Source organism: Felis catus, chromosome A2, assembly GCF_018350175.1.
Source record: "Felis catus isolate Fca126 chromosome A2, F.catus_Fca126_mat1.0, whole genome shotgun sequence".
Taxonomy (NCBI): domain Eukaryota; kingdom Metazoa; phylum Chordata; class Mammalia; order Carnivora; family Felidae; genus Felis; species Felis catus.
In genome coordinates this window covers 136,080,434-136,104,956 of record NC_058369.1, presented here as the reverse complement: position 1 = coordinate 136,104,956, position 24,523 = coordinate 136,080,434, and the positions used below count along the sequence as shown (strand labels likewise).

The following is a 24,523-nucleotide window of genomic DNA, read 5'->3' as shown; positions in this document are numbered from 1 at the left end:
TTGGTTCTATCCTCTTGTGTTTCATGTAACTTTATGAGGTGAGAAAATGTTTCACAGACTGAGTACTTACTCAGCCATTTACAAATATCTGCTGTTGATCTTATGGACAGCAAGGCTGTGGCTAGGACAAGCAGCCTCCTTCAAGAAAAGCTGTATGGATTTTGTTTCTAAAAGAAAGCAAAGGTTAAGCGCTGTGCCGGGCACATACTTGGTAGGTGTTCACTAATCTTTACTGAAGAAAGAAAATGAACACTCAACAGGAAGCTGTGTTATAATACTTAATTTTGATTGGCTAATTAGGAAATTTACTTTGTGTGTTACTGGATGTCATGAAACTGGTCTGAGATTTGTAGTAATTAACATTATAGCTGTTACAGAGCTTTTCTTGTTTCTGAAAGATGACCCTGATTCTCTGAGTTTTTTTTGTTGTTGTTGTTCTTTCTGATTTTTATTTGTATATTGTCTCTTTCCAAACTGCTTTTCTCAGTGACATTTCAGATATTTCACAGGTATATATATTTTTTAAATTTAATATCCAACACTGTTAGTTTTCCCTTTAGATTCTGTCTTCAGAATAATGGTTGAGATGGTAACTGCATCCCTCCCATCCTGAATTCTTTCTATAATAGAGTCAAGGTCAAATCACCCACTGGGGTTTTGGAGGGAGCTGATGATTGAGGGGGGTCAAGGCAGAAATGGAAGGAAGTTTGGAAACAGGAAAAGGGGAATAAAGGGAAGATTGGGCAGGAAGACAGTTAGGCAAGGCTTTGGAATAGTCTGCAAATGCCTAGAAATCTGGGACTAGAATTCAACTGTAAATGTGCCTGGGAAAGATGGAATAGTTTCTCTTCTTTCTGCCCCCATATACTTTGCCACCTAAGCACATCTGCATGTTGCTTTAGAAAAGACTTTATTTATTTTTTTAATGTTTATTTTTGAGAGAGAGAGAGAGAGGAGTGGGGGAAGGGAAGAGAGAGAAAGGGAGACGCAGAATCTGAGCTGTCAACACAGAGCCCGATGTGGGTCTCGAACTCATGCAACATCATGACATGATACAAAATAGGATGCTTAACTGACAGAGCCACCCAGACACCCCTATTTGTTTATTTAAAAAAAACATTTTTTTTAAATGTTTGTTTATTTTTGAGAGAGAGAGTGCATGCACGCAAGTGGGGGAGGAGCAGAGAGAGAGGGGACACAGAATGTGAAGCAGGCTCCAGGCTCTGAGCTGTCAGCACAGAGCTTGACGTGGGCTGGGACCGACAGACTTCGAGATCATGATCTGAGCCAAAGTTGGAGGCTTAATGGACTGAGCCACCCAAATGCCCCTATTTATTTTTTAAAGTTTATTTTGAGAGAGAGAGAGAATGAGAGCGAGAGCAGAGGAGAGGGAGAGAGAGGGGGAGTGAGAGAATCCCAAGCAGTCTCCACACTGTCAGCACAGAGCCCCAGGCGAGGTTCAATCTCATGAACTGAACCCTGAGATCATGATCTGAGCTGCAATCAAGAGTGGGATGCTAATTGACTAATAAACCACCCAGGTTCCCCTAGATAGGACTTTATTTGAATGTATTCAATTGTATTGTTCTCTATTGGCACTCCTTTGCCAGATTTGTTATAACATGAAAAAGGAAGTTTGTCTTTTTTCTTAGATGTCAGGTAAAGAAAAAAAAAATGGAGGACAAGTACAAGAAAGGTGATAATGACATTAAGGTCAAAGAATTTTTAAAAAATTGTTAATCTTTTGTAAGTAACTTGTACAAAAATAAATCATATTAATGCTGTGTACAATATGATGCAATATGCAATGTGGAATATACATGATTTGGTTTTGACATTTTTGTATTTCATTGAAGAGGCAAAAAGATGATTCCAAAGGCCTGTGTTCTTCCACAGAAGGGCTCTGTAACTGTAAGAATGTCATTTAGCAGTCTGTGTCTCAGCCTCTTCATTTGAAAATCAGCATGCTGCCATTTGCCACCTACAGATAATCAAGATGATATTCTTCAATGCATTATCAGCTTCTTAAGGGACAGTTATTGGATCTGGATGCTAGTTCGCATGTGGGGAAGTGCTATGTAGGGCTGATGGAACATTGAAAAGCTGAGTTAGAATGGAAATAGACACTTGTTTTATCTGAGATGTGGTTCCTTCCTTCCTTCCTTCCTTCCTTCCTTCCTTCCTTCCTTCCTTCCTTCCCCCCAAAGAGGAAATGGAGACTGAGAGATCTGAAAGGAGGGAAAGGGAGGTGGCTGCGCTTAATTATTAGAGGTTGTCACCCCTGACCGAGCCACTTTTCTGCTTTTCATTCCAGTTTTCTTCTACTTAAAATTGGTTATATCCATTGCCAGGTTTCCTTCCTGTCATTCTATTTACTTGTCAGTTTTACCTCCTTCCAGTATACTCAGATGTTTGTCTTGCAGGAAAGACCTCAGGCAGTGTGGTTGATTTGAGGTGCAAGGCCATGGAGAGCTGGCCCCAAGTTGCTTTAAAGCCACACAGCCAAGTTGCCCTAGTTTAGATTACTCGAATTGATTTTTGAAACAATGAATGAAAACGATTGACCAGTTACTTAGTTGGCCTTAGAGTAGGCCATAACATTGTATCTTATTATTTACATGTGATTTACCTGCTTTGTGTTTGTATACTGAGTGAAATAGGCATTTTCTACCAAAAGTGGGTGGGCATACACGTTAGGTAACGTCATGTGAGGATGCAATATATTCTTGCCGTTTTGACATTTCTAGTAGGGGTGAGAAAATAGAGCATCAAGATAGACGAGTAAGTTTAATATGAGGAAATGCACAAGGCAGGATGTGATTACTTGACTGGTGAAGTTATAGTGCAAACTGTAAGACTGTAGGGAAGGAGAGATTTCTGGAGTCTGTAGAGTCTGTAAAGACCTATGGAAGTGGGATTTGAGCTAGGTCCTCAAGAAAGATAGGATTCCGATGAATTAGAAGACAAAGGATTGGGAAAAACAAAATTAAAGGTATGCAAACTTTATCAGTAACTTTCTTTCCTCCCTATAGAGGGAAACCAGGAGAAATAATCTCAAAGCAAGATGTAATGTCAGAGACTTGAAATAATTTTAGAGCAGGAAAATGTACTTCTCATCATGAAAATCCATATAATTAGCTGAATTCACATTTACTTAATGTTGTAAATGTTCTGTGTACCTGGAAAAAGTTGGATTTTTTTCATGTAACTGATCTAGTCTTCAGATTTTTATTTTCTCCTTGAAATTTCAATATGAATTTCATTGTTTTCCCCTTATTTATGCCTCTTATTCATCCCCAACCCATAAATCTTGCTTACATAAAAAGTTCTAAATGCACCTTGTTAATTAATTAGCATTCTGTATTAGACTGGGAAGGAAATTACAATTACATTGTAACTTCAGAGCAAAGTGGAAAAATCAGTTGACCTCAAATTGTTTCTTAAAGTCTTCGTGGAATGACCTAAAAATTTCCTCAGTCTAGTAATCCAGTTACCCTGATGGTCTGTCAAATCAGGACATTTGGAACCTGGGGGAGACTCTAGAGATCACTTAGTACACGATTCTTATTTTACCACTGAGAAAACAGTTCCAAACAGATGAAATTAAGTCCTTCTAACCCATTGGCTTTCTGAGGCATCTCACCTCCTTCCCATGCGGTAATTTCATTGATCCACATGTAGGGTAGGTGGCCCACTAGATTTGAAACTGGAGGAGATGCTCTTGATGTTTGTGGGAAGTGCCAGAGAACATGTCTGGTTTTGTGTTTGGTCACTACATACTCACCGTAACTGGTAAGTTTGGGCAAAGATCTGAAGGGCACATTAAGCCACTGTTGCCTAAAGTCTCTTTTAAATGCTTTTTGGCAACCATCAATGTTCTGACTCCATTAATTCTGAAAGGATATGGGTAAGGATCTTCTGGCCCTAATTGGCTGTGACTGTTGAAATTCCCGACATAAACCCCAGTATTTTAGAGGTGAGGGTGTGGAGTGGTAGTGAGGGAAACTGGTATTGGCCTATGTTCAGTTCTGGCAATTGAAGAAGACTTTACTCAGCCAGGTTCTATTTTGTCTACTCCCTCCCACTCTCTCTCGGCCTGTATAAGAAAATGTGGAAGAATGCCCTCCCCACGCCCACCCCAGACCTTGTTGAATACTGCTGTGTTGAACAGTAAGAGTTTGGGGTTTTGTCTTCTCTTTCAGCTTATGTATTTATGTCCCAAAGAAGGCCCTCTCTTTGTTCGATGACCAGACTTTGGATTAGTTGAAGCTGCCTATGCCAGATTTTTAAAACTAGGTGTTAAGAAGCACTTTTCCTGGAGTCCTTTTCCTGGCAAACATCAAACATGACAGAGAAGGGTGGCCTGTAGAATTGAAATCTAGCTTTTTTTTTTTTTTCTTTCTTTCTTTTGAATGCCTTGCTATCACTTAAAAATGAGATCTGGATTTTTCTTTAATTAGGAAAGCAAGTACAGTAATAAAAAAGCTTAGTGTGTGAACATGTCTGCTGTGATTTTTTTTTTTTTTTTTTGGGTGGGAGCGTGGGGCTGTCATGTTTTCATGGATTCCCTGATAGAGATTCTAATTTTTTATGTAAGTGGTGGCATTTATGTCTACTCTGTCTTCTATCTTTTTTTGAAAAATTAGGTTATCAAGTTAGTTTGTCTTTTAGAATATAAAATCTGTCAAAAAAATGGGAAGCTTGGAGGTGTTCCTGTATCTCCAAACTTATCCAGTTGTACATATTATATACGTACAGCATTTTGTATGTCAATCATGGCTCAAAGTGGTTTAAGAAATAAAAGATTCAGAATAATTATTTTGTTCTTACGCCAAAAAACATTAACAATTTTTCTATATCTAATTACTATGGTACCACACGTGCATCAAGTCCGGTAGATGCTACTTCATGTGAAACTTAACAGACTTCGTTCTTGGGATTTTTGCTTTGGGGCTTCTTAAATTTCCAACAGTACTAAGGTGCTTTGAATTTATTTGTAAATTAAAGGACTTCTAATATGATTTCATATACTTTTTTTTTATTATGCTGTTATACCAGAATAGTGGATGAAAATGTTAAGCCCTGGAGAATGACGATTTGAAAATATTATTAGAATATTCTTGAAGGCCAGGAAGTAATAGCATCTTTAGTGAGGACCCAAGGGTCAGAGGTATGGGGAGAGAGTAGCAGGCAGGCAGACAAACTATGTATTTAAAATAGTGCATCACTTAATACATTGTGATGGGAAACAGATTTTTTTTTTTAACAGTCTGTGTAACCTAATCAATGGTTTAGGGAGAACCCTCATAGCAGTGATTTTTTACCTTAACGAATTTCCCTTTTAATTGATGGTGACATATTAAAAAAACAGAAGTGTTGGTTGCAGGTCACATGTAATGTTGATGATGATGGAACCAGAGCAAGCTCTCCTGACTCTAATATGAATCAGAATCTTGGCAATGTCTTTCATAATTTATTAGTATTTAAAGTGGAGTGCTTTGCTTGTGAAGCTTCGGGGAAACAAGGACAATAAAATATACAATTAATTAAAATCTTTAGAACAACCAGCAGAAGCATTAATAAAACATTACCCTCTAAAGCACATAAGAATTGCAGCTCACCCTTCCATCTCAGTGGGAAAAGAGTCTTTCATCATAGTCAATAAACTGAGTTTATCGGACTTAGGCTGGTTTAGGCTGGTAGATTTTCAAAGCAGTGGGGTTGTTGCCAACAGCCTACTCCTGTCTACATAAAATATCTGGGTGCCCTCAGCCTGGATAGTAACAATTACCACTTTTATTTAGCACTTACTCTGTTTATGTGTTCTTGTGTCATGCTCACAAGAACGTCATAGGGTAGATGTTAGGATTTCTATTCTGTAGATGAGAAGAGATCAGGTAAGATACAGAAATGCCTCACCAAGTGTGGTCCATGGACCGGCAGCAATGGGAACTTGTTACAAAGGCACATTCAAGGCCCTGCTGCAGACCTGTATCAGTCTGTTAACAAGGTCTCCAGGTGATTCTTAGGCACGCTTGCCTTTGAGAACAACTGTGTTTTAAGACCTATGTGACGCCACATGTAGTGGGAGCAGAAATTGAGCCCTAGTATATTAGATTTTACCATTGACAGGGAATGTCTCTTAAGCTAACTTTCTAAGCAAGGGCGTCCTAGAAATAACACATCCTTTAGGCTTACTGTAGTCTTCTTTTCTCTTCTTCCATCCTGAGCCCCTGCCTTTCCAAATAACTGCTCTAATATATGTGCAAAAAGAAACCATTTTAAGAGAAAGACCCTTTTAAAATCTTTCTTTAGACAACCAGCTAGCTCTGGTCTCTTTGACCTTTATACTATTATTATCTCCTTCTAGAAGGTTTCTTTGAAACTGAGAAGTAGCCAGTTCTGGTTATGCCTGTTCGAAAGCCCGTGGAATCATTTATGGGCTTGCCATGTTTACTTCTGTGTCATCACAAGGATAATGAGGGTGTTAAACTGGTTCCTATTAGTTGATTGATAGAATGGCACTACTTTTCATCTTTAGAGTGTTGTCATTGTGCTGGTAAAGTGTGCAGACAGACACTTAGTTGTAGTTTTGTCGTTTCCTGGTTGAACGATCTAACTTCTCTGACTTGTGGTTTTCTTAACTGAAAAATAGAGATGCTATCTTACAGATTAGATTTGGTTTTTTTGAGAATACTTTGGAAACCTTTGGGTTCTGTGCAAATGTGAAATAATGTTCTGGAATGTTCTGAAGAATGGCTTCTGAGGTTGGGTATTCTGAGGCATTTGGGGATGAACATATGTTCCCCTCCCGCTGATGGTGAGTGGGTTTATCAAATGAGTCCCTGCACAGAAGGGCGCAGTGGACTGTGTGTAGAGGAGCTCAGGCTGTGGATTTGCCCAGGCTGGGCTGTGAGCATGCTAGTTGATCCTAAGGCTGCTGCCCTAAGACCTGCCCATGAAACTTGTTGTGAGGAAAGGGGGCAGAGTTGGAGACAAAAGCATTGGGCGTCTGTGGTATAGTAATGGGATTTTAAGAGGTGAGATTGGATGCAGTTACCAGGGAAGGAATGGAGAAGAGACTGTGGAGCTGAAAGGGTGATGGGTGAGGATGTGTTCCCTGGGCTGTGGTGCTGTTACCTTGTGGTGTAGCTGAATCTGTGGAAGGCTCACGTACTCCAGCCCCAGCCTGCCTTTGGAATGGCAAAAAGCTACAAGGTATTGCTTAACAAAGCGTTTGGTATTCATACAGCAGGTTCCAGACTCATCTGACCGCAGACCCAGTTGATTAAATGTGGGTGGTGGACCAGGCCTCTTCAAAGTACATATGCCTGCCCTGTGAGTGTCTGTAGGTGTTTGGTGGGGAGAGTGGGGTAGCAAAGCCAAGAGCATATTCCTTCTAAAGGGGCTGCTGCAGATTATTGCTCTGTGGGAATATGGGTCTGGGGTTAACTGATCATCTGAATTTTGAAGAGAAGCCAGAGATCTGGATTTTTTGGTGACATCCTCAGGTTTTTGTTTGTTTGTTTGTTTTTTTAGTGCTGGCTGAGTTAAAAACAAAACCCTTTGTGCCCCAAGTTACACACATCTGTAGGCCAGATTTGGCTGTAGGCTGCCAGCTGGTTACCTCTGCTGCGGAGTGTTCTATAAACATGACCTGTTATTATTGGATGTCCCGGAATTTATAATAACCTCCCAGGAGCCTTTACATTGGGGCCCTTCTAGGAATACATTCTCGTGCTTTCTTTGCTACCCCTGCAACTTCTCCTGGACATACACCAGGCCTGTTTTAATAGAAACTCCAGAGACTTTCAGTTGGTGTTACAGTTTGAAGAGATTTTGAATCCGGGTATGCAGGCAGGCTGGGAAAATAGATTTCCTTCATGAAGAGATTTGGGCCAGTGGCCTTACAGTTTTTACCTTTCCTCCTAAAAGGCCCGAGCATAGATGATCTGCTACTGAACAGGGCCCCTTGTGCTTCTGGGATTTGCTGAGCCTCTGCGATAAAAACAGTCCATTGCAAACCTTTAAGATGTGTGTATTGTCCTACTAATAGTTTTTTCATTGCTTTTTAAATATTTGTGTTACAGAAAAAAGAGTTTGATGTGGACACCCTCAGTAAATCAGAGCTTCGGATGCTTCTCAGCGTGATGGAGGGGGAGCTGGAGGCCAGAGACCTGGTCATCGAGGCCCTGCGGGTAAGAAGCTCCTAGGGCCGAGTCCCGTTGTTCTATCCTTTTCTTTTTTCAAAGGGCCAGTGGCAAAGCTGCTTCTTCCAGGTTTTGAATCCTGTAGATTTAAAATGTTTCATCTGGTTAAATATGCCCCTCAACCTAAATGCCAACCCCATAATCTTTATAAATCCAAACAATGAAGTCGGATAGTCATTCTAATGGTGGGGACTGAAACTATACTGTTTAGTATGGGGAAGTTGAGACCTAAGCTGTATTGTTTCCTGTGGTTATTTGGTGGTAAGTTTTCAGAAAATTGGAAATTTGATATCTTACGTGTATGTGAGGTGAGGAGGAAAAATTGTGAGAGTCATTTACAAAAGATACTGCTGTTAATTGAGATTTTCCTTTCTTTGTAAATTATAAGTGATTTATTTTCAGAAACTCATGAGTTAAAACTAATATATATCCCTTAAAAACTACATATGCCTTCAAATAGTTTTATTGTTCATCTGATCTAGTAATTTCGAAATTTTCAAAACTCATGAAGAGTTATCTTCTGATATGTTACTTAAATACCTCAATAACATTTTGTTGATTTATAAATAATGTTAAACTTTCTTGATGGACAATTTTATAATTGGTTGTTCTTTATCTTATACTTGTTTTGGTATGTTAGTCAAACCTAATTTTTATTCTTTTTTCTTTCATATTGAATACTAAGTATGTAATCAGGTGTTTCCTGGCTCTTGGTCATTTGGCCAGGATGGCTATATTTATTATACATGAAGTATGGGTTGATTTTTTTTTTTTCACCAAGGAGTATGTCCTCCAACTTTGTCTTAGGGGTTATTTTAACGTATGGAAGTCTATGGAAAGTTGAATTGTTGCCCCCCTATGGGCATTAATATAGTGGGGTAAAGAAGTAATAATGGTGGATGGTCAGATATAGTGAAGGTGGGAGTGTTAAGGATCCAGTTGTGTGGGGAAGGGGTGACTACAGTTTATTTTCACAAACTGGAAACCAGTACAGTGAGGATCATCATTATCCCTCAGTCTGATGACAGAGAATGATTGCCCCAGAAAAAATGGGAGTATATTTATACCATCTGCAAGCCAGTAATGAGTTGAAGGTGTTGCTTTTTGAATGACAAGCTTTGCTAAGTAGACTTGTGTGCAGCTTGGCTGTGAGAGGTATTCATCCTGTTCCACGTTGGAAACATTTGCATTGCTTGCCAATGTATATTTTCTTTATAAATGAACTTCGTGGGAGAAATGCTAAGAAATGCTAAGGCAGCACATCGCTAACATGTATTACATTCAGCCCAAGGAGAGAACAAAGGTTACCTGTGAGGCCACTAGTGTAGTCTTTTGAGACCAAATACATAGGAAGGCTCCAGTTCTACCTTAGGTATTTTTCTGTCACTCTCTATTAACCTGTGAAAGACATCAGCTACCGTGGTATTTCTCACTGCTCGCACAAATGTTGAGAGTTTAGCAGAGTCTGTGTTTTTATGTATCACCTTAGCAACCATATTTATTTCTCTTTTTAACTTAATTGCAATACTTTTAAACATAAGAGTAGAAGTAAAGGCTTGCTAATGATCAGGGCTTGCCAAACAAAGTTTCTCATAGAATCAAGGAATGTTGGAGTTGCAAGGAGCCTTTTATTACATATTCTAGGTTAGTGGTTTGCATCCCTCCAAACCTAGAGACTTTTTTTGTTTTGTTTTGTTTTAATTTTTTAAAAATGTTTATTTATTTTTGAGAGACAGAGTGTGAGCAGGGGAGGAGCAGAGAGAGAGGGAGACACAGAATAGAAGGAGACTCCAGGCTCCCAACTGTCAGCCCAGAGCCCAACGCGGGGCTCAAACTTAGTGACCGAGAGATCATGACTTTAGCCAAGGTTGGACGCTTAACTGACTGAGCCATCCAGGCACCCCCCCCCCCCCTTTTTTAAATAAAATGTTTTGTATTACTCTTTCACTATCCTGCAATGAAATACATGGATAAATGCATAAGTAAGTAGGTTATGTTAAAAATAGCCAATACACTCCTCTAATTGTGATATAAAGTAACAGGGATGTAATTTATAACAAATTACAAATTTCAGTCTATAAATACTGAGGCACATGAGTGGCAGGTTTGTACCTACTCACAGCCTTGCAATCACTGCAAAAGAATCCTGGCCCAGGTACGCTGCATTGGGATCGGATACAGTGAGTGGATGTGCCATGCATGAGGCGATGTTTTTCTGAAATGGTGAACGACTTGGTAAAGTTCCAAACAAAAGTGCACATTTAAATGGGAGTTGAGTCCCTGGAAAATTCAGTGTTTGTTAAAATGAAATTAAAACAACTTGTTTATACGTAAAAAGGAGTTACTCTTTAGCTCAGGTCGTCCTACTGAACTGAAGGTTCTAATGAAAGGAATGGTTAGAGCGACACGTGAAAGTTCAAGGGGACCCTGGAGACAGTTGTGGGATGTGTAGCGGACCCCTAGCCCTGCCCCCTAAGTGCCTGTCCCTGTGAAAACAAAATGTTCTGCCTATTTCCAAATCATCTCCTAGGGTGCTGCCCCCGTGGAGAAGCCCTAACTGATACAGGTCTCCTTTGTTCATAGACCAAACAAAAAGGAAGCGCAGAGAGATTGCCATTTACCTCAGGTAGAAAACGTGGCATCCGTGAACTTGGTGTATTTGGAGATTCTGAAAGCTTTTTGTCATTTTTTTAAATTTGAGAATTGTGATTGATTTTAAATAATTATGTTTTTAAGAGTAGATGATCCCATTTTCATATAACCGTCATAGACTCACTGTGGTCATATACTGATTGTTCCGTTGGGCACATTCACGGGCACTAGTGAAACTGGGGAAATATTTACTTGGGTCCAGATGTGTCATTTAGTTGTCTTTTGCTTTTGGTAGATTATAAATTAGCAACTCACTGAGAAATTGGGAAGGAGAGAGATTGTGAAACTTCTAAATTTCGTATTATGAGGTAAACTTATTCCTGAATTAAAATTCAAAAATCTACTCTATCAGTAATCAGTATGTTCCTATTCAATTGGGAGAGAAGTAAACCTTCTTTTAAAAAATGTCAAAAGTAATAGGGGCACCTGAGTGGCTCAGTCAGTTAAGCATCCAACTTCAGCTCAGGTCATGATCTCACAGTTCGTGAGTTCAAACCCCGCGTCAGGCTCTGTGCTAACAGCTCAGAGCCTGGAGCCTGCCTCAGATTCTGTGTCTCCCTCTCTCTTTGCCCTTCCCCCACTCACACTCTGTCTGTCTGTCTGTCTCTCAAAGATTAAAAAAATTTTTTTTAAATGTCAAAAGTAATAATTCTCTGAAAGTAGGAAATATTTTTAACTTAATATGTAAATTGTGATTTTTTTCAGATATAAAGATTCATACCATGAAATTTGTACCATGAAAAAATTTAGAAATGATTCTGTTTTGAGGCACTCAAATTCTTTAGAATTTTAGAATCTTTCAAAAGATATTTCAGACCCAGCTTTTTTACTTTTTTAATCATGCTCTCCTCATGTTTTTGATTTTCAAGTTATCATAAAATTGCATAGATCATCGGATTAATGGCCATAGACTTCTCAGAACAATGCACAAATATGATTTTGGAGAGAAGTTGTTAAAAAATTACAATATATATCTTGGTATTTTTACTGATTTCCTCTTTAAGGTAAAAATATTTCCCAGTAAAAGTCCATGGCTTTATAGCAGATGTGATATTCAAGACATTAATTTTTATTATGGGGGTTATATTTTAAAAAGTGAAATATTGATGGAAAATATGAACTGCTTAACATATATATATGTTGCAGTTGCATAAGAAATATTTTATCAATGATCCCCCCTCATCCACACAAAGTAGGAATAAATCGTTGACTAAATACGTATGCCAAATGAAGTCTAGAGGAAAATACTGTGAGGTTTGAGAATGTACTCAAGGAGAAGCAGGTACATATTTCCTGAAACCACGATAGATACAGAGGCTTTTGAATTAAATTTAATTGAATATTAACAATTTGAATCTATAACCTATTAAGAAATCATCTATTTGATGCTAATTGTTTAGTTTTGGAATCTTCTGGTCTTCACTTATTTTCCCTCTCACTACTAGAATTTTTATCAGTACCTTAATCAAAGGGGAACAAGGGCGAGAAGATGAAAATGCTATAATTTTAATGTTTTTGGAGTCAAAATTGTCTTTTAGCCTACATTTTACAGAGTCCAGCTTGCTGCCATTAGCATGAGTTTACATGAACAGTACCTCACTGAAACAATGATTTCCTTGGGCAATCAGATCTAGGTTTCTTGTGTGCCTTCTTTTTCCTTTTAGATTGGATAAATGAGAATTAACAGTATTATAGACATGGCATTTCTTCCTGGTAAGCTATAATCACTATAAAGTGACTATATAATACAGATTTTTGAGTATTGTTTGCACTGAAACTTTAAAAAATTACCATCTTAACATTTCTTCAGATAAAATGTATTTATAGTGGTTGTATCATAGGGGATATCAAATTGTAGAATTGCCATGTATCAGTGGCTGTAACAAAGTATGGTAGATTAAATACTATTTAATGCCATTCTGGAGGTGAGTAATCTGTGCAGGAGAGGTAGTTCTAAGCCAAGTGATTATTCAACAGCCTGGATCATATCTATCCTACTGCTCCCGTTAGGGAATTAGCCTCATTGGCATGGTTGAAACTGTCAGTGCCATGTGCACATCCCAAAGGGGCAGGAGAGGAAATTAAGGAAAAACAGCATCATGTGCATTGGTGAGAACTTTTGTGGACACAGCTAGCAGAGTGGGAGACTAGGGAATGGCTCTGGCTGGCTGGCTCCCTTCTAGTAATATGGAGGAAGGGAGAACTTTGGAAGACATATTAATAACCTAATGTAGTCCATTGTCTTGGCTTAATGTTATAAAATACCCTGAAGTGTGGTGCAAGAAGATAGATCCTTCCCTTCCTCCTCACTTCAAATATTTGTTGACTACCTATTGTGTACCAGACAGAAAAATGAAAGTTTGAAGTGACTATAAGTGGAGATCTATTATTATGCCAAAGCTGTGTCCATTTAGAAAATTGTATATACTTTTATATACTTAACATTAATTGTTCTGAGTAGTGTCATTTGGGGCCATGTTTTAGTTTCTCCAGACTATGACTATACATGTTCAGATTTTGTCTAGAATGACCCTCCTTTTAAAAACCTGACCTGTTCAGTGCATTCAAAGCTCAATGGAAAAAAACAAAACAAAACAAAACAAAACAAAACAAAACAAAAAAACGTTTTGAATGGTTTTGCTTTCAAGCAGTTTATCTCACCTGAGCACTAATGACATTTGGAACTGGGTGTTTGTTGTGGTTGTTATAGAGAGAGACTATCTTGTACATTGTGTGCTTTGCTTGCAGCAGCTCTGGTCTGTCTACTCAATAGATGCCAGTAGCACCTCCGCAGTGTGACAGCCAAAAAGGTCTTCCCCTTGGGGTACACAACCACCCCCATTTGGGAAACCCTGCTGTAAAGTAATACTGGTCAAGGAAATGCTATTCAAATACATTTCATTATAAGTACAACATCCGTTCATGATAAAAACTCTCAACAAAGTAGGCTTAGAAGGAACATACCTCAAAATACCTTCTATGAAAAACCCATAGCTAAAATCTTATTCAGTTATGAAAAAATTGAGAACTTTCCCCCTAAGATTTGCAATAAGACGAGGATGACCACTCCCACCACTTTCATTCAATACAGTACTAGAAGTCCTGGCCACAGCAATAAGATAAGAAAAAGAAAATGTATCCAAATTGGTAAGGAAGAAGTAAAACTTTCACTATTTGCAGATGACATGTTACTACATATAGAAAACCCTAAGATTCCACCAAAAAACTACTAGAACTGATCAATGAATTCAGTAAGGTCACAGGATATAAAATCAGTGTACAGAAATCTGTTGGATTTCTATTCACTAATAATGAAATGGCAGAAAGAGAAATTAAGAAAACAATCCCATTTATAATTGCACTAAAAATAATAAAATGCCCAGGAATACACTTAACTAAGGAGATGAAATACCTGTGCTCTGAAAACTATAAACCATTGATGAAAACAAATTGAAGACAACACAAAGAAATGGCAAGATGTTTCATGCTCATAGGTTGGAAGAACAAATATTGTTAAAATGTTCATACTACCCAAGTGATCTACAGATTTAATGCAATACCTAACAAAATATCAACAGCAGTTTTCACAGAACTAGAAAAAAATAATCCTAAAATTTGTGTGGAACCTCAAAAGATCCTGAATAGCCACAGCAATCTTGAAAAGGAAGAACAAAACTGATGGTATCACAATCCCATATTTCAAGATAGACCACAAAGCTGTAGTAATCAAAACAGTATGGTACTGGGGCACCTGGCTGGCTCAGTCAGAAGAGCATGTGACTCTTGATCTCCAGGTTGTGAGTTTGAGCCCCATGTTGACTGTAGAGATTGTTAAAAAAAAAAAAAAAAAAAAAAAAAAGGTACTGGCATAAAAATAGAAACATAGATCAATGGAACAGAATAGAAAACCCAGAAATAAAGTCACAATTATATGGTCAATTAATCTTCAACAAAAGAGGCAAGAATATACAATGGTAAAAAAGTCTCTTCAAGAAGAGGTATTGGGAAAATTGGACCACTTCCTCACACCATACATAAAAATAAACTCAAAATGGATTAAAGACATGTGAGCCCTGAAACCAAAAAAGAAAAAAAAAAATTCCGAGAAGAGAGTATAGGCAGTAATTCCTCTGACATAGGCCATAGCAGCATTTTTCTCTATAGGTCTCCTGAGGCAAGGGAAATAAAAGCAAAAATAAACTATTAGGACTACATCAAAATAAAAAACTTCTGCACAGCAAATGAAACCATCCACAAAACTGAAAGACAACTGGGACGCCTGGGTGGTTCTGTCGGTTAAGTGTCTGACTTTGGCTCAGGTCATGATCTCATGGTTTGTGAGTTCAAGCCCTGTGTCAGGCTCGGAGCCTGGAGTCTGCAGCCTGCTTCGGATTCTGTGTCTCTGTCTCTCTGTTCCTCCTCCACTTGCTGTCTGTCTGTCTGTCGTCTCTTTCTCCCAAAAATAAACATTAAAAAAAATTTTAAAAACCCTGAAAGACAACCTGTGGAAGATATTTGCAAATAACATATCCAAAAAGAGTATCCAAAATATAGAAAGAACTTCTACAACTCAACACCAAAAAAAAAAACCAAAAAAAAAAAACAAAACAAAAAAAAAACTAATGAAAAATGGATAGAAGACGTGAATAGACATTTCTCCAATGAAGACACACAGATGGCTAACAGACTCATGAAAAGATGTTCAACATCACTCATCAGGGAAATGCATATCAAAACCACAGTGAGGTATCACCTAATACCTGTGAGAATGACTAAAATCAAAGACACAGGTTTGGTGAGGATATGGAAAAAAAAGCCCTTGTTCACTGTTGAGGGAATACAGACTAGTGCACCCACTATGGAAAACAGTATATAGGTTCCTCGAAAAGTACAGAATAGAACTGTGTTATCCATTAATTTTACTGGGTATTTACCCAAAGAATACAAAAACATTTATTTGAAAATATATATACATATATGTTTATTGCAGTATAATTTACAATAGGCAAATTATAGAAGCAGCCTAAGTGTCTATTGGTAGATGAATGATGTGTGTGTGTGTGTGTGTGTGTGTGTGTGTGTGTATACATATATGTATACAATGGAATATTAGTCATAAAAGATGAAATGTTGCCATTTGCAACAACATGAATGAATCTAGAGGGTATAATGCTAAGTGAAACCACATGATTTAACTCAGATGTGGAATTAAAAAAAAAAAAAGAGAGACAAAAAACAAACTTTTAACTATAGAGACCAAACTGACGGTTACCAGAGGAGAGGTGGGTGGGAGGGATGAGTGAAATAGGTTATGGGGATTAAGGAGTGCACTTGTCCTGATGAGGACTGGGCGATGTATGGAAGTATTGAATCACTATATTGTACATCTGCAACTAATGTAACACTATATGTTAGCTATACTGGAATTAAAAAAAAACATACAAATACATGTCATTATGATAACAATGATTTTTCTCTGAACTATTCTCCTTCAAAACTAAAAATTTGAAATGCCCATTTAAAAAATTTCATGAGTCTGAAAACATCACATTTTATTTAAAATTCCATTTTTAGTTTTATATGCAGAAATTAACTGCTTTACTTCTTAAACGAAAAAACCTAAGTAGTTGTATGGCTCAGTGATGGAATCTTCACATAGAACAAAGGCAATCGCTTTAAATAAAATAAAATCATTAGAATAATGCTACCTGTCTAGTTTTGAAAGCAGCTGCTGGTGTGCTACAGAGTACTGTGAGGCTTTTCCTCATATGACATGTCTGCTAAATTGTGATAAAAGAGTAACATTCTGGTTTCAGCTAAGTAAAACATGCAGCCTTTTGTATTTCAAAATTCTCCTATGATTGCAGGCAATTGATTGACCAAAACATACCCTTTTTGTGCTGTTCATTTTAATTAATGAATGAATTAATTTGCTGAGCAGAGCTGAATTCATGAAAACATAAATTGTTTCCCTTTCTGTCTGCTGAGATAAGGCCTTTGTTCCATATCTAGAGTAAAGGAAGAGGAGTTGACCAGATGTTGTGTTGTTTCTGCGTGCAAATCGGTTTTCGTAAAATACAAATAGCTGACGATTGTTGAACAGCATTGTATTTTGTCCAGTAGGACAGACACAGGAGGCATCAATTTTGATTCTTTCAAGAAATTTTATTTTCCCTGATGAATTTACTATTAGTGCAGGGAAAAAAAAGAATGCTAGGCAAAATAGTGCTTTTTTACATATTAAGAAATGAAGGTTGATGGTGCCATGAAAGCAAAGTGTTTATCACTATCGTTTAATAAGTTACTGAAATCACTCAAGCAACATTTTCTTGCTGTTGCTATTAATAAATCATTAGGACATCTATGAGAACAAACTAAAGATAAAGCTTGTCCAGCTCAGCAATGTACCATTTGTTTTATGCTGGGTTTGGGATAGATTCAGAGTTATAAATGGGATGAAAACAGGAATATATATTTATACACTTCAAAGATCATAATTTGGGGGACTGTTCAATTAACAATTCCTCTTAAGAATTACTTCCTTGTTATCTGAGAATACAGGGTGTTCCTTTGAGGCATTCTGATAATATTTTAACCCCCTCATCTTAATACTCAGTGGCGAAGGTACAAGTCATGTGTTCTTATAATTTCATTTGCTGTGTTTGATTAACTCCACGTCTTGATTAGAAGAGGGAGCAAGGATGTAAAGCAGGACTCAAAATTCTACCTTCTCTATGGTTGTGATTTTTTGGGGAAGAAAGATAAGAGGTTTCAGCTTTCATCTTTCAGTTTTGGGAGTCAAAATGTAAATAGGTATTGAACAAATGGAATAAGAAAGGAAAATCTGTATTGTATAATTGAAATAATTTGAGCAGGGTGGGGATCTTTGAGAAGAAGGCAAAGGGGATCCCTGAATCCATTCATTCAAAAGATGTTTATGTCTTTAGACATGTCCTGGGTTTCACATGTGGTCAACAAGGGGCATGAATTCTTTCTCTTAGAGTCCAGTGGCAGAGAGTGACATTAAAACAATAAACCAAAACATCTAAGTACAAATTATGATTACTGAAGAAAAGAATGCCATGAGAACAGAGATTGTACTAGATTGAGTCAGGAAAGTTCTCTCTGAGGAAGTGACACCTCCCTGAGTCTTGGAGGGGTATTACAAATCTAGCTGGAAGAAGACTCTTCTTACAAAGGGAGCAGCACAAAGAGCCCAAGAGAGGAAGGAGCTTGGCAATTCATAGGAGCTGCGAAGTCAGAGAGCAAGAGAGAGAGAATTGTACAAGATCAGATACAGAGCTAGGCTGGGGCCAGACCATGCTGAAGGGTGAAGGCCATGATAAGGCCATTGAATCTTAACATCAGGGTAGCCACTGAAGTGTTTAAGCTTGAGAATGCCAGTGATTTGATAGGATTTTCTAAAAGATCATTCTAATAGCACAATTAAATTGCATTTTATTTTTTGTATTAAAAATTTTAATTTATTAAATATAAATATTTATTGTAAGTATTTAAAATTTATCACCATTGTCAAGGGAAAGAATTTCAGAGGTCACCCGAGCTGCTAGGCAGGTGAATGTTTGCAGGAGAGCCAGAGTCAAGGCAGACTATCATAGTGGTTGTCTAAGAAATGTATTTCAGATGCTTATATAATTATTGCCCTTTAAGAAGGCATGGAAAATGTGCTTGCTCATCACTTTTGTCACTTAGCAGTGAACAGTGTTTTTTTTCTTTCAAACTGTTAAGATAAGCTGATTATGGTTTTTAATTAAGGTGTTGGGCACCTCAATTGATAGGTAAGTTTTGCATGTGAAACTTTTTGAAAGGCAAAATTCTACCTTTCGTTTTACTTTTTCCAATCCAGTTCATCCCAGTTCAGTTTAGATTTGCATGTAAAATGAATTTTATGGTTAAAAGCCCTCTTCTGGCAGACCTTAAGATTTCTATATATTTCTAAAAACATTCTGTTATAAAATCAAATTCTTTTTTAACTTTTTCAAATAGGATTGGGTGGAGAAGCAGAAGATTGCTTCACATAGTGCTAAAAGTGACCTAGCAACAATAGAAAATGTTTCAACAGTGTCTGAATTTGTTCTCGAATGCGTCCATTTTGGCTTGTCTTTAATTTTTTTTTTTTTAAACGTTTAGTTTTGAGACAGAGACAGAGTGCAAGCTGGGGAGGGACAGAGAGAGAGGGAGACACTGAATCCAAAGCAGGCTTCAGGCTCTAAGCTGTCGGCACAGGGCTTGACGTGGGACTTGAACTCACTAACTGCGACATCATGACCTGAGCAGAAGTTGGCCACTTAACCAACTGTGCCACCCAAGTGCCCCCATTTTGGCCTGTCTTAAGTGGACCATTGCAGGGCCTATGTTCACATGATTGCCTCCTACAAAAATAAAATACTAGATATGACAAGCTCTTCAACAGCCCTTAATACTTCTCATGAAACTCTTCTAAGGAAAGCAAACCATGGATCCAGTTCTCTCTTAGTGTCAACACTGTACTGTGCACCTCACTCTTAGCAACGTGGAGTTGCAGCTCCTACGGCCATTTGGTTTTAACGGGTGAAAATATTGCAGACAGTAAACCCTGGGGAAGCTCCGAACTTATTCATAAAGTTCACAAAACATGATTTTGTATATTGAAGCCTGAGCAGTAATTTTTATGTACAGTAGAGAAGTTCAGATTCCAGGAGTTAGGGGAAAGGACCAGGCACGTGCTGACGTCTGGGCATTACAGCCATTCTTCCTGTAAGTTGGTTTTTAAATTCCTAGGTAAATGGGTCTGGGTGGATGCTTTAATACCACATCTCTCTGGCCTCAATGCACAGTCATGGATTTGTTTAAATTGTAAGAATTAAATAAGATAGTAGGCTGCAGCACCTAGCCCAGGTCTGGCACAGAGAGTCTTGAAAAACTGTTTCTAGTTGAATCTCCATCTTAGTGGAAAGACTTGTCCTTAAACTTTCTCCATGTCTTCACACTTTGAAAGTTATAGGACAGATTTTGGTCACCTGCTTTGTGTCTCATAAAATGGGCGGTGCCTCTTATTCCCCAGGATGGAGCTCTCCTCAAGCGGGAGGGTACCTGATGGAAACTAAGGCAGATCTCTCTGTTACTTTCTCTGGAAAGCAAGCCTAAAGCAGGTAGGAAAGTAAGTGGGTGCTGTGAGTCCTGAGTGCTTGTGAGAGCAACTTGGAGACAGAGAAGTGATTTGTCAGGTTTGGCAAGAGAATGTTTTCTAAAGCAGAACTACTCCCACCCCCCAGGAGGGCTTAGGAATTTGGAAAGCTTCTAAAATGTATTGGGAATTGGATAATAAGTATTATTTTTTAAAGTGACTTTTTAAGTGTGTAGGAATGGCATGATAAACATTTTAGACCTATGAATTATAAATCCTTACTCTTTGGCTTGCTGGTCTGTTCCCCCATCTTCTTATTTAGGCGTCATATTCTTGATTATGTTAAATCTTTGATTTTTAGTGGTGTTATTAATTTTGCAGGAATAATTCTGTTTGTAACCACCTCTGTTCGCAGCCACATAAAAGTGAAAAGAGGGAGGTGGTTCCATCTTCGTAAACTAAAACAGTTTCTTTTATACGACTGCCTTCCTCCACCTTGTAGAGGGTTAGGCAGTAGACAAACTGAAATCACGAAAAGGGGCAGTTTCATTTGGTGTATGTTGCTCAGGACTGGTGAGGTTTGCTGCTGTTTCCAGTAGGCTGAAGTTGGAGTGGGACACATAGAGATGAAATGAGGCGTAACATTGTGAGGTTTTTATTATGTGCCACTTCACATGTTCTATCTTCTCTCATCTCCGTGAAATCCCGAGATCCGTGATCGTACCCCACTTTACGAATGGACAGACAGACTCAGAATAAGCCATTTTCTGTCTGACTCCTAACCTTGACTCACCATTCCTCTGCTTCAAAGGCAACATTAATGTAACTAGAGCTGGTCGACATTCATGGATTCTTTACTTTAAATGCTGTGAATTCCCAGAACAATCCCCATACACCTGTAATCAATTGCAAATATTAAAAGCTGCACAGAAATTGAAGCTGCAGAGAAATTGTTAGACAGTCTTCAATGTTTAATCATTCATTTGCTGTTCCCTCCCTATTGACTGAAGGTAATTACAAACAGAAGGAAATCCTGCAAGACTTCTCAGATCATATTGAATGGCAATTACGATAATGCAGAAGAGCATCATTGATTTTTTAATGTTTTCCTCTTGCTAGTTGTCATACCAAGTACAGAAAAATTTGTACTTCTCTGTAATTAGGATATTCTTATCTTCTGGAAGAGGACACACTGGGACATTTGAATGCTGAATGCCCCAAATTTACTCTAAGGAAATGAAGATTTTGGGGTGTCTGGGTGGCTCAGTTCGTTGAGTGTCCAACTCTTGATTTCAGCTCAGGTCATCATCCCAGGGTTGTGGGATCGATCCCCATGTTGGGCTCCGTGCTGAGAGTGGAGCCTGCTTGGGATTCTCTCTCCCTCCCTCCCCCACTTGCTTTCTCTTTCTCTCTCTGTTCCTCTCCCCCTCTCCCCTGCTTTCTCTCTCTCTCAAAAAAAAAAAAAAGAAAAAAGGTGAAGATTTATAAAATGGACGAAGATGCAATAGTCAAGGAACTGCCCTTTCTGTCTTTATTTTCCCACATTTTATTCATTATTAAATCTGTCTCTTGTTAAATTTTTTTGACTTTTTTTGATATTTGATCTTTGTTTTGTTTTCATTTGCATCTGAATATGGCAAGTGGTAAAATGAGTCAGAGAAATTTAGTTTGGTTTTCATGAAAGGCTGTTGTACTGATTTCCTTGAGTTTATTTATTTATTTATTTATTTAATTTTATTTTCAGCAAGAGTTGCATGCTCTATGCACTGAGCCAGCAAGGCACCCCTAAAAAGATTATTTTATTTTATTTTATTTAAAAAAAAAATTTTTTTTCAACGTTTTTTATTTATTTTTTTGGGACAGAGAGAAACAGAGCATGAACGGGGGAGGGGCAGAGAGAGAGGGAGACACAGCATCGGAAACAGGCTCCAGGCTCCGAGCCATCAGCCCAGAGCCTGACGCAGGGCTCGAACTCATGGATCGCGAGATCGTGACCTGGCTGAAGTCGGACGCTTAACCGACTGTGCCACCCAGGCACCCCTAAAAAGATTATTTTAAAAATTAAAAAAAAATTTTTTTTAAGCGTTTATTTATTTTTGAGAGAGAGAGGGACAGGGTGTGAGTGGAGGAGGGGCAGAGAGAGATGGACACAGAATCTGAAGCAGGCTCCAAGCTCGGAGCTGTCAGCACAGAGCCCAACACAGGGCTCAAACTCACAGACTGTGAGATCATGACCTGAACTAAAGTCAGATGCTTAACCAACTGAGCCATTCACGCTGCCCTTTAAAAAGATTATTTTAAGTAGACCTCTAAATAATCCCTAAAAATTAATTTGGAGTTGACAATGATTTTCTATGGATGAGACTCTTTCCATGAGTGACTGGAGGTAAATCTTTCAAAGACCCTCTGGAAGGTGCATTAGACTTCCTCCTGTAGTGTCTTGACAGAATAAGAAGGCCACACTGGTGTATTCAGAAGAAACTTTCCATCATCTCTGATTGGCTGTATCAGAGGTTGCACGCATTTTTGTGCCTGTTTGGGGGATGGCAATAAGATGTGTTTGGTGGGGAGAGATGATAGGTAGCACAGTTAACCAGAGAACTTTAGAAACCCTTAATGGGAATTGTTAATAGGTTAAATTCTTAATGAGTTTAAATTTCAAACAGTTGAGGATTGAAATTCACCGTAGGCTCTGAGGTAGGAAAGGATGTGACAAAAACAGTGTTTAAGGGAGATTATGTTAACCACTTTTGAAAGTAGATTGACGGGAAAAGGGAGAGAAGGGATCTGAGGAGGCAATTATAGATGACATTTATTAAAGTACAGGTTCTGTAAAAGTCTGAATTCTGGGTGATGGCTCTGAATGGAGGTGATCTGCTATTGGGGAGTATTATAAGGACTTGAATAGATGGAGAGGAGATTGTGAACAAAAATAACTCCTCCAGGGTAAGAGCACATTATTTTCTAACTCGTGACAGCAACCGGTAATTTCTAAAGCAATTTCAGTGTCAGGGTATAAACTCTTTTTATTTTGAAAGGATATTGTGTTTAGGCCCCATGTGAATTCATACTTAAATAATTCAGCATCAGCTGCAGTTCTCCCAATAGCTTTTTAGTGCTAGTCCTTCAACATTCATCCAACAGATATTTATTGAGTACATTCTATCATGCCGGGTGCTGGTCACCGGGAAGAGACTGTAAGCTAGACAGTCCCTGCACTCATGGGACTTATTCTGTAGGAAAGGGGCTAGCCATGACTAGTAAGTCCCATTCGTGATAAGTGTAGCAAAGGACACTAAGAATATGTACCATAACCGATATTTTTCTAAGACCCACCAGGGAGGGCCATGTAAAAATAGGACCAAAGTAGGAATACTAATAACTTAGCAAATATTAACATTTTTAATGTGTTTAATAAAAAGACAATAACTGTGTTTCTCTGGTTTACTCCTTACCTACGGTGTGTCCCTAGATTTTGTGCAGCTACCCCTCCAAAAGTTGTTTCTTTTTGTGTATCTGCTGCTATGCTTTGTCTCCTGCTCTTTCCTTCCATACAGAAGGTGGCCTCATGCATTTCTTGCTTTTCAAAGTGATTGTTAGTCTCCACTATTTACCATTATTGGTTTATTTGAGATTACAAAGCAGTGCTGCCATGTGTACGACTGACTTTATAGAGTTTTTTAAAGCCCCGTTTATTACTTATATATATTCTATTTATTTATTTTTAAATTTTTTTTTCAATGTTTTTTATTTATTTTTGGGACAGAGAGAGACAGAGCATGAACAGGGGAGGGGCAGAGAGAGAGGGAGACACAGAATCGGAAACAGGCTCCAGGCTCCGAGCCATCAGCCCAGAGCCTGACGCGGGGCTCGAACTCACAGACCGCGAGATCGTGACCTGGCTGAAGTCGGACGCTTAACCGACTGCGCCACCCAGGCGCCCCAGTATATTCTATTTATTAATTACCAACTCTGTAGTGTTCTGCCACAACCTTGATGGGGGTTAGGCAAGTTGAAAACAAAGGTTGTGTTTTTCTTTAACATGAATTCTTTCCCAGGGAGTTCTGTGTTTACTCACAAAAAGAGAGCCCCTGGGAGTATTTTCCCTCTAGGAATATTTGAGTCTTGTGATGAATACTCTAAGGTTCTAACCTGTGGTCCTCTCTTCTAGAGAGGAGAAAAAGGATGCAAAGGTAATGGCGTGCTCCTGCTTTGTCATCTGTTGCTATGCTACTAACCCAGTCCAAGGCTTAATGACTTTAAACAACATCATTCATTTATTTTGCTCACAGATCTGCAATTTAGGCTGGGCTTGGTGGGGACAGCTCACTATGTGCACTTCATGTGGCAGTGGGGGTTCTACTTCCAAGATGGCTGTCTGCAAGGAGGTCTGCGGGGACTGTGGCCTGGGGCCTTGAGTTCCTGTCCACTTCTTCCACTTGGGCTTCCTTGTCACAAAGTGGCTGGGATCCAGCAGTGAGCATGCTCAGAGACAGGAAATAGAATCTGCCCGTTCCTTAAATCTGGATCACAA

At 38.5% G+C, this 24,523-nt stretch overlaps 1 protein-coding gene across 6 annotated transcripts in view; it reads left to right on the top strand.

Annotated features, from left to right (window-relative positions):
* Positions 1 to 24,523, top strand: part of CTTNBP2 (cortactin binding protein 2) — a 172,832-nt gene that overhangs the window by 25,883 nt on the left and 122,426 nt on the right. For 5 of the 6 annotated variants that reach the window (XM_045041278.1, XM_045041286.1, NM_001168695.1 and 2 more), the window contains 1 exon segment: positions 8,091 to 8,198. In XM_045041278.1, coding sequence (XP_044897213.1) covers positions 8,091 to 8,198 — 108 coding nt within the window. 6 annotated transcript variants of the gene reach the window in all.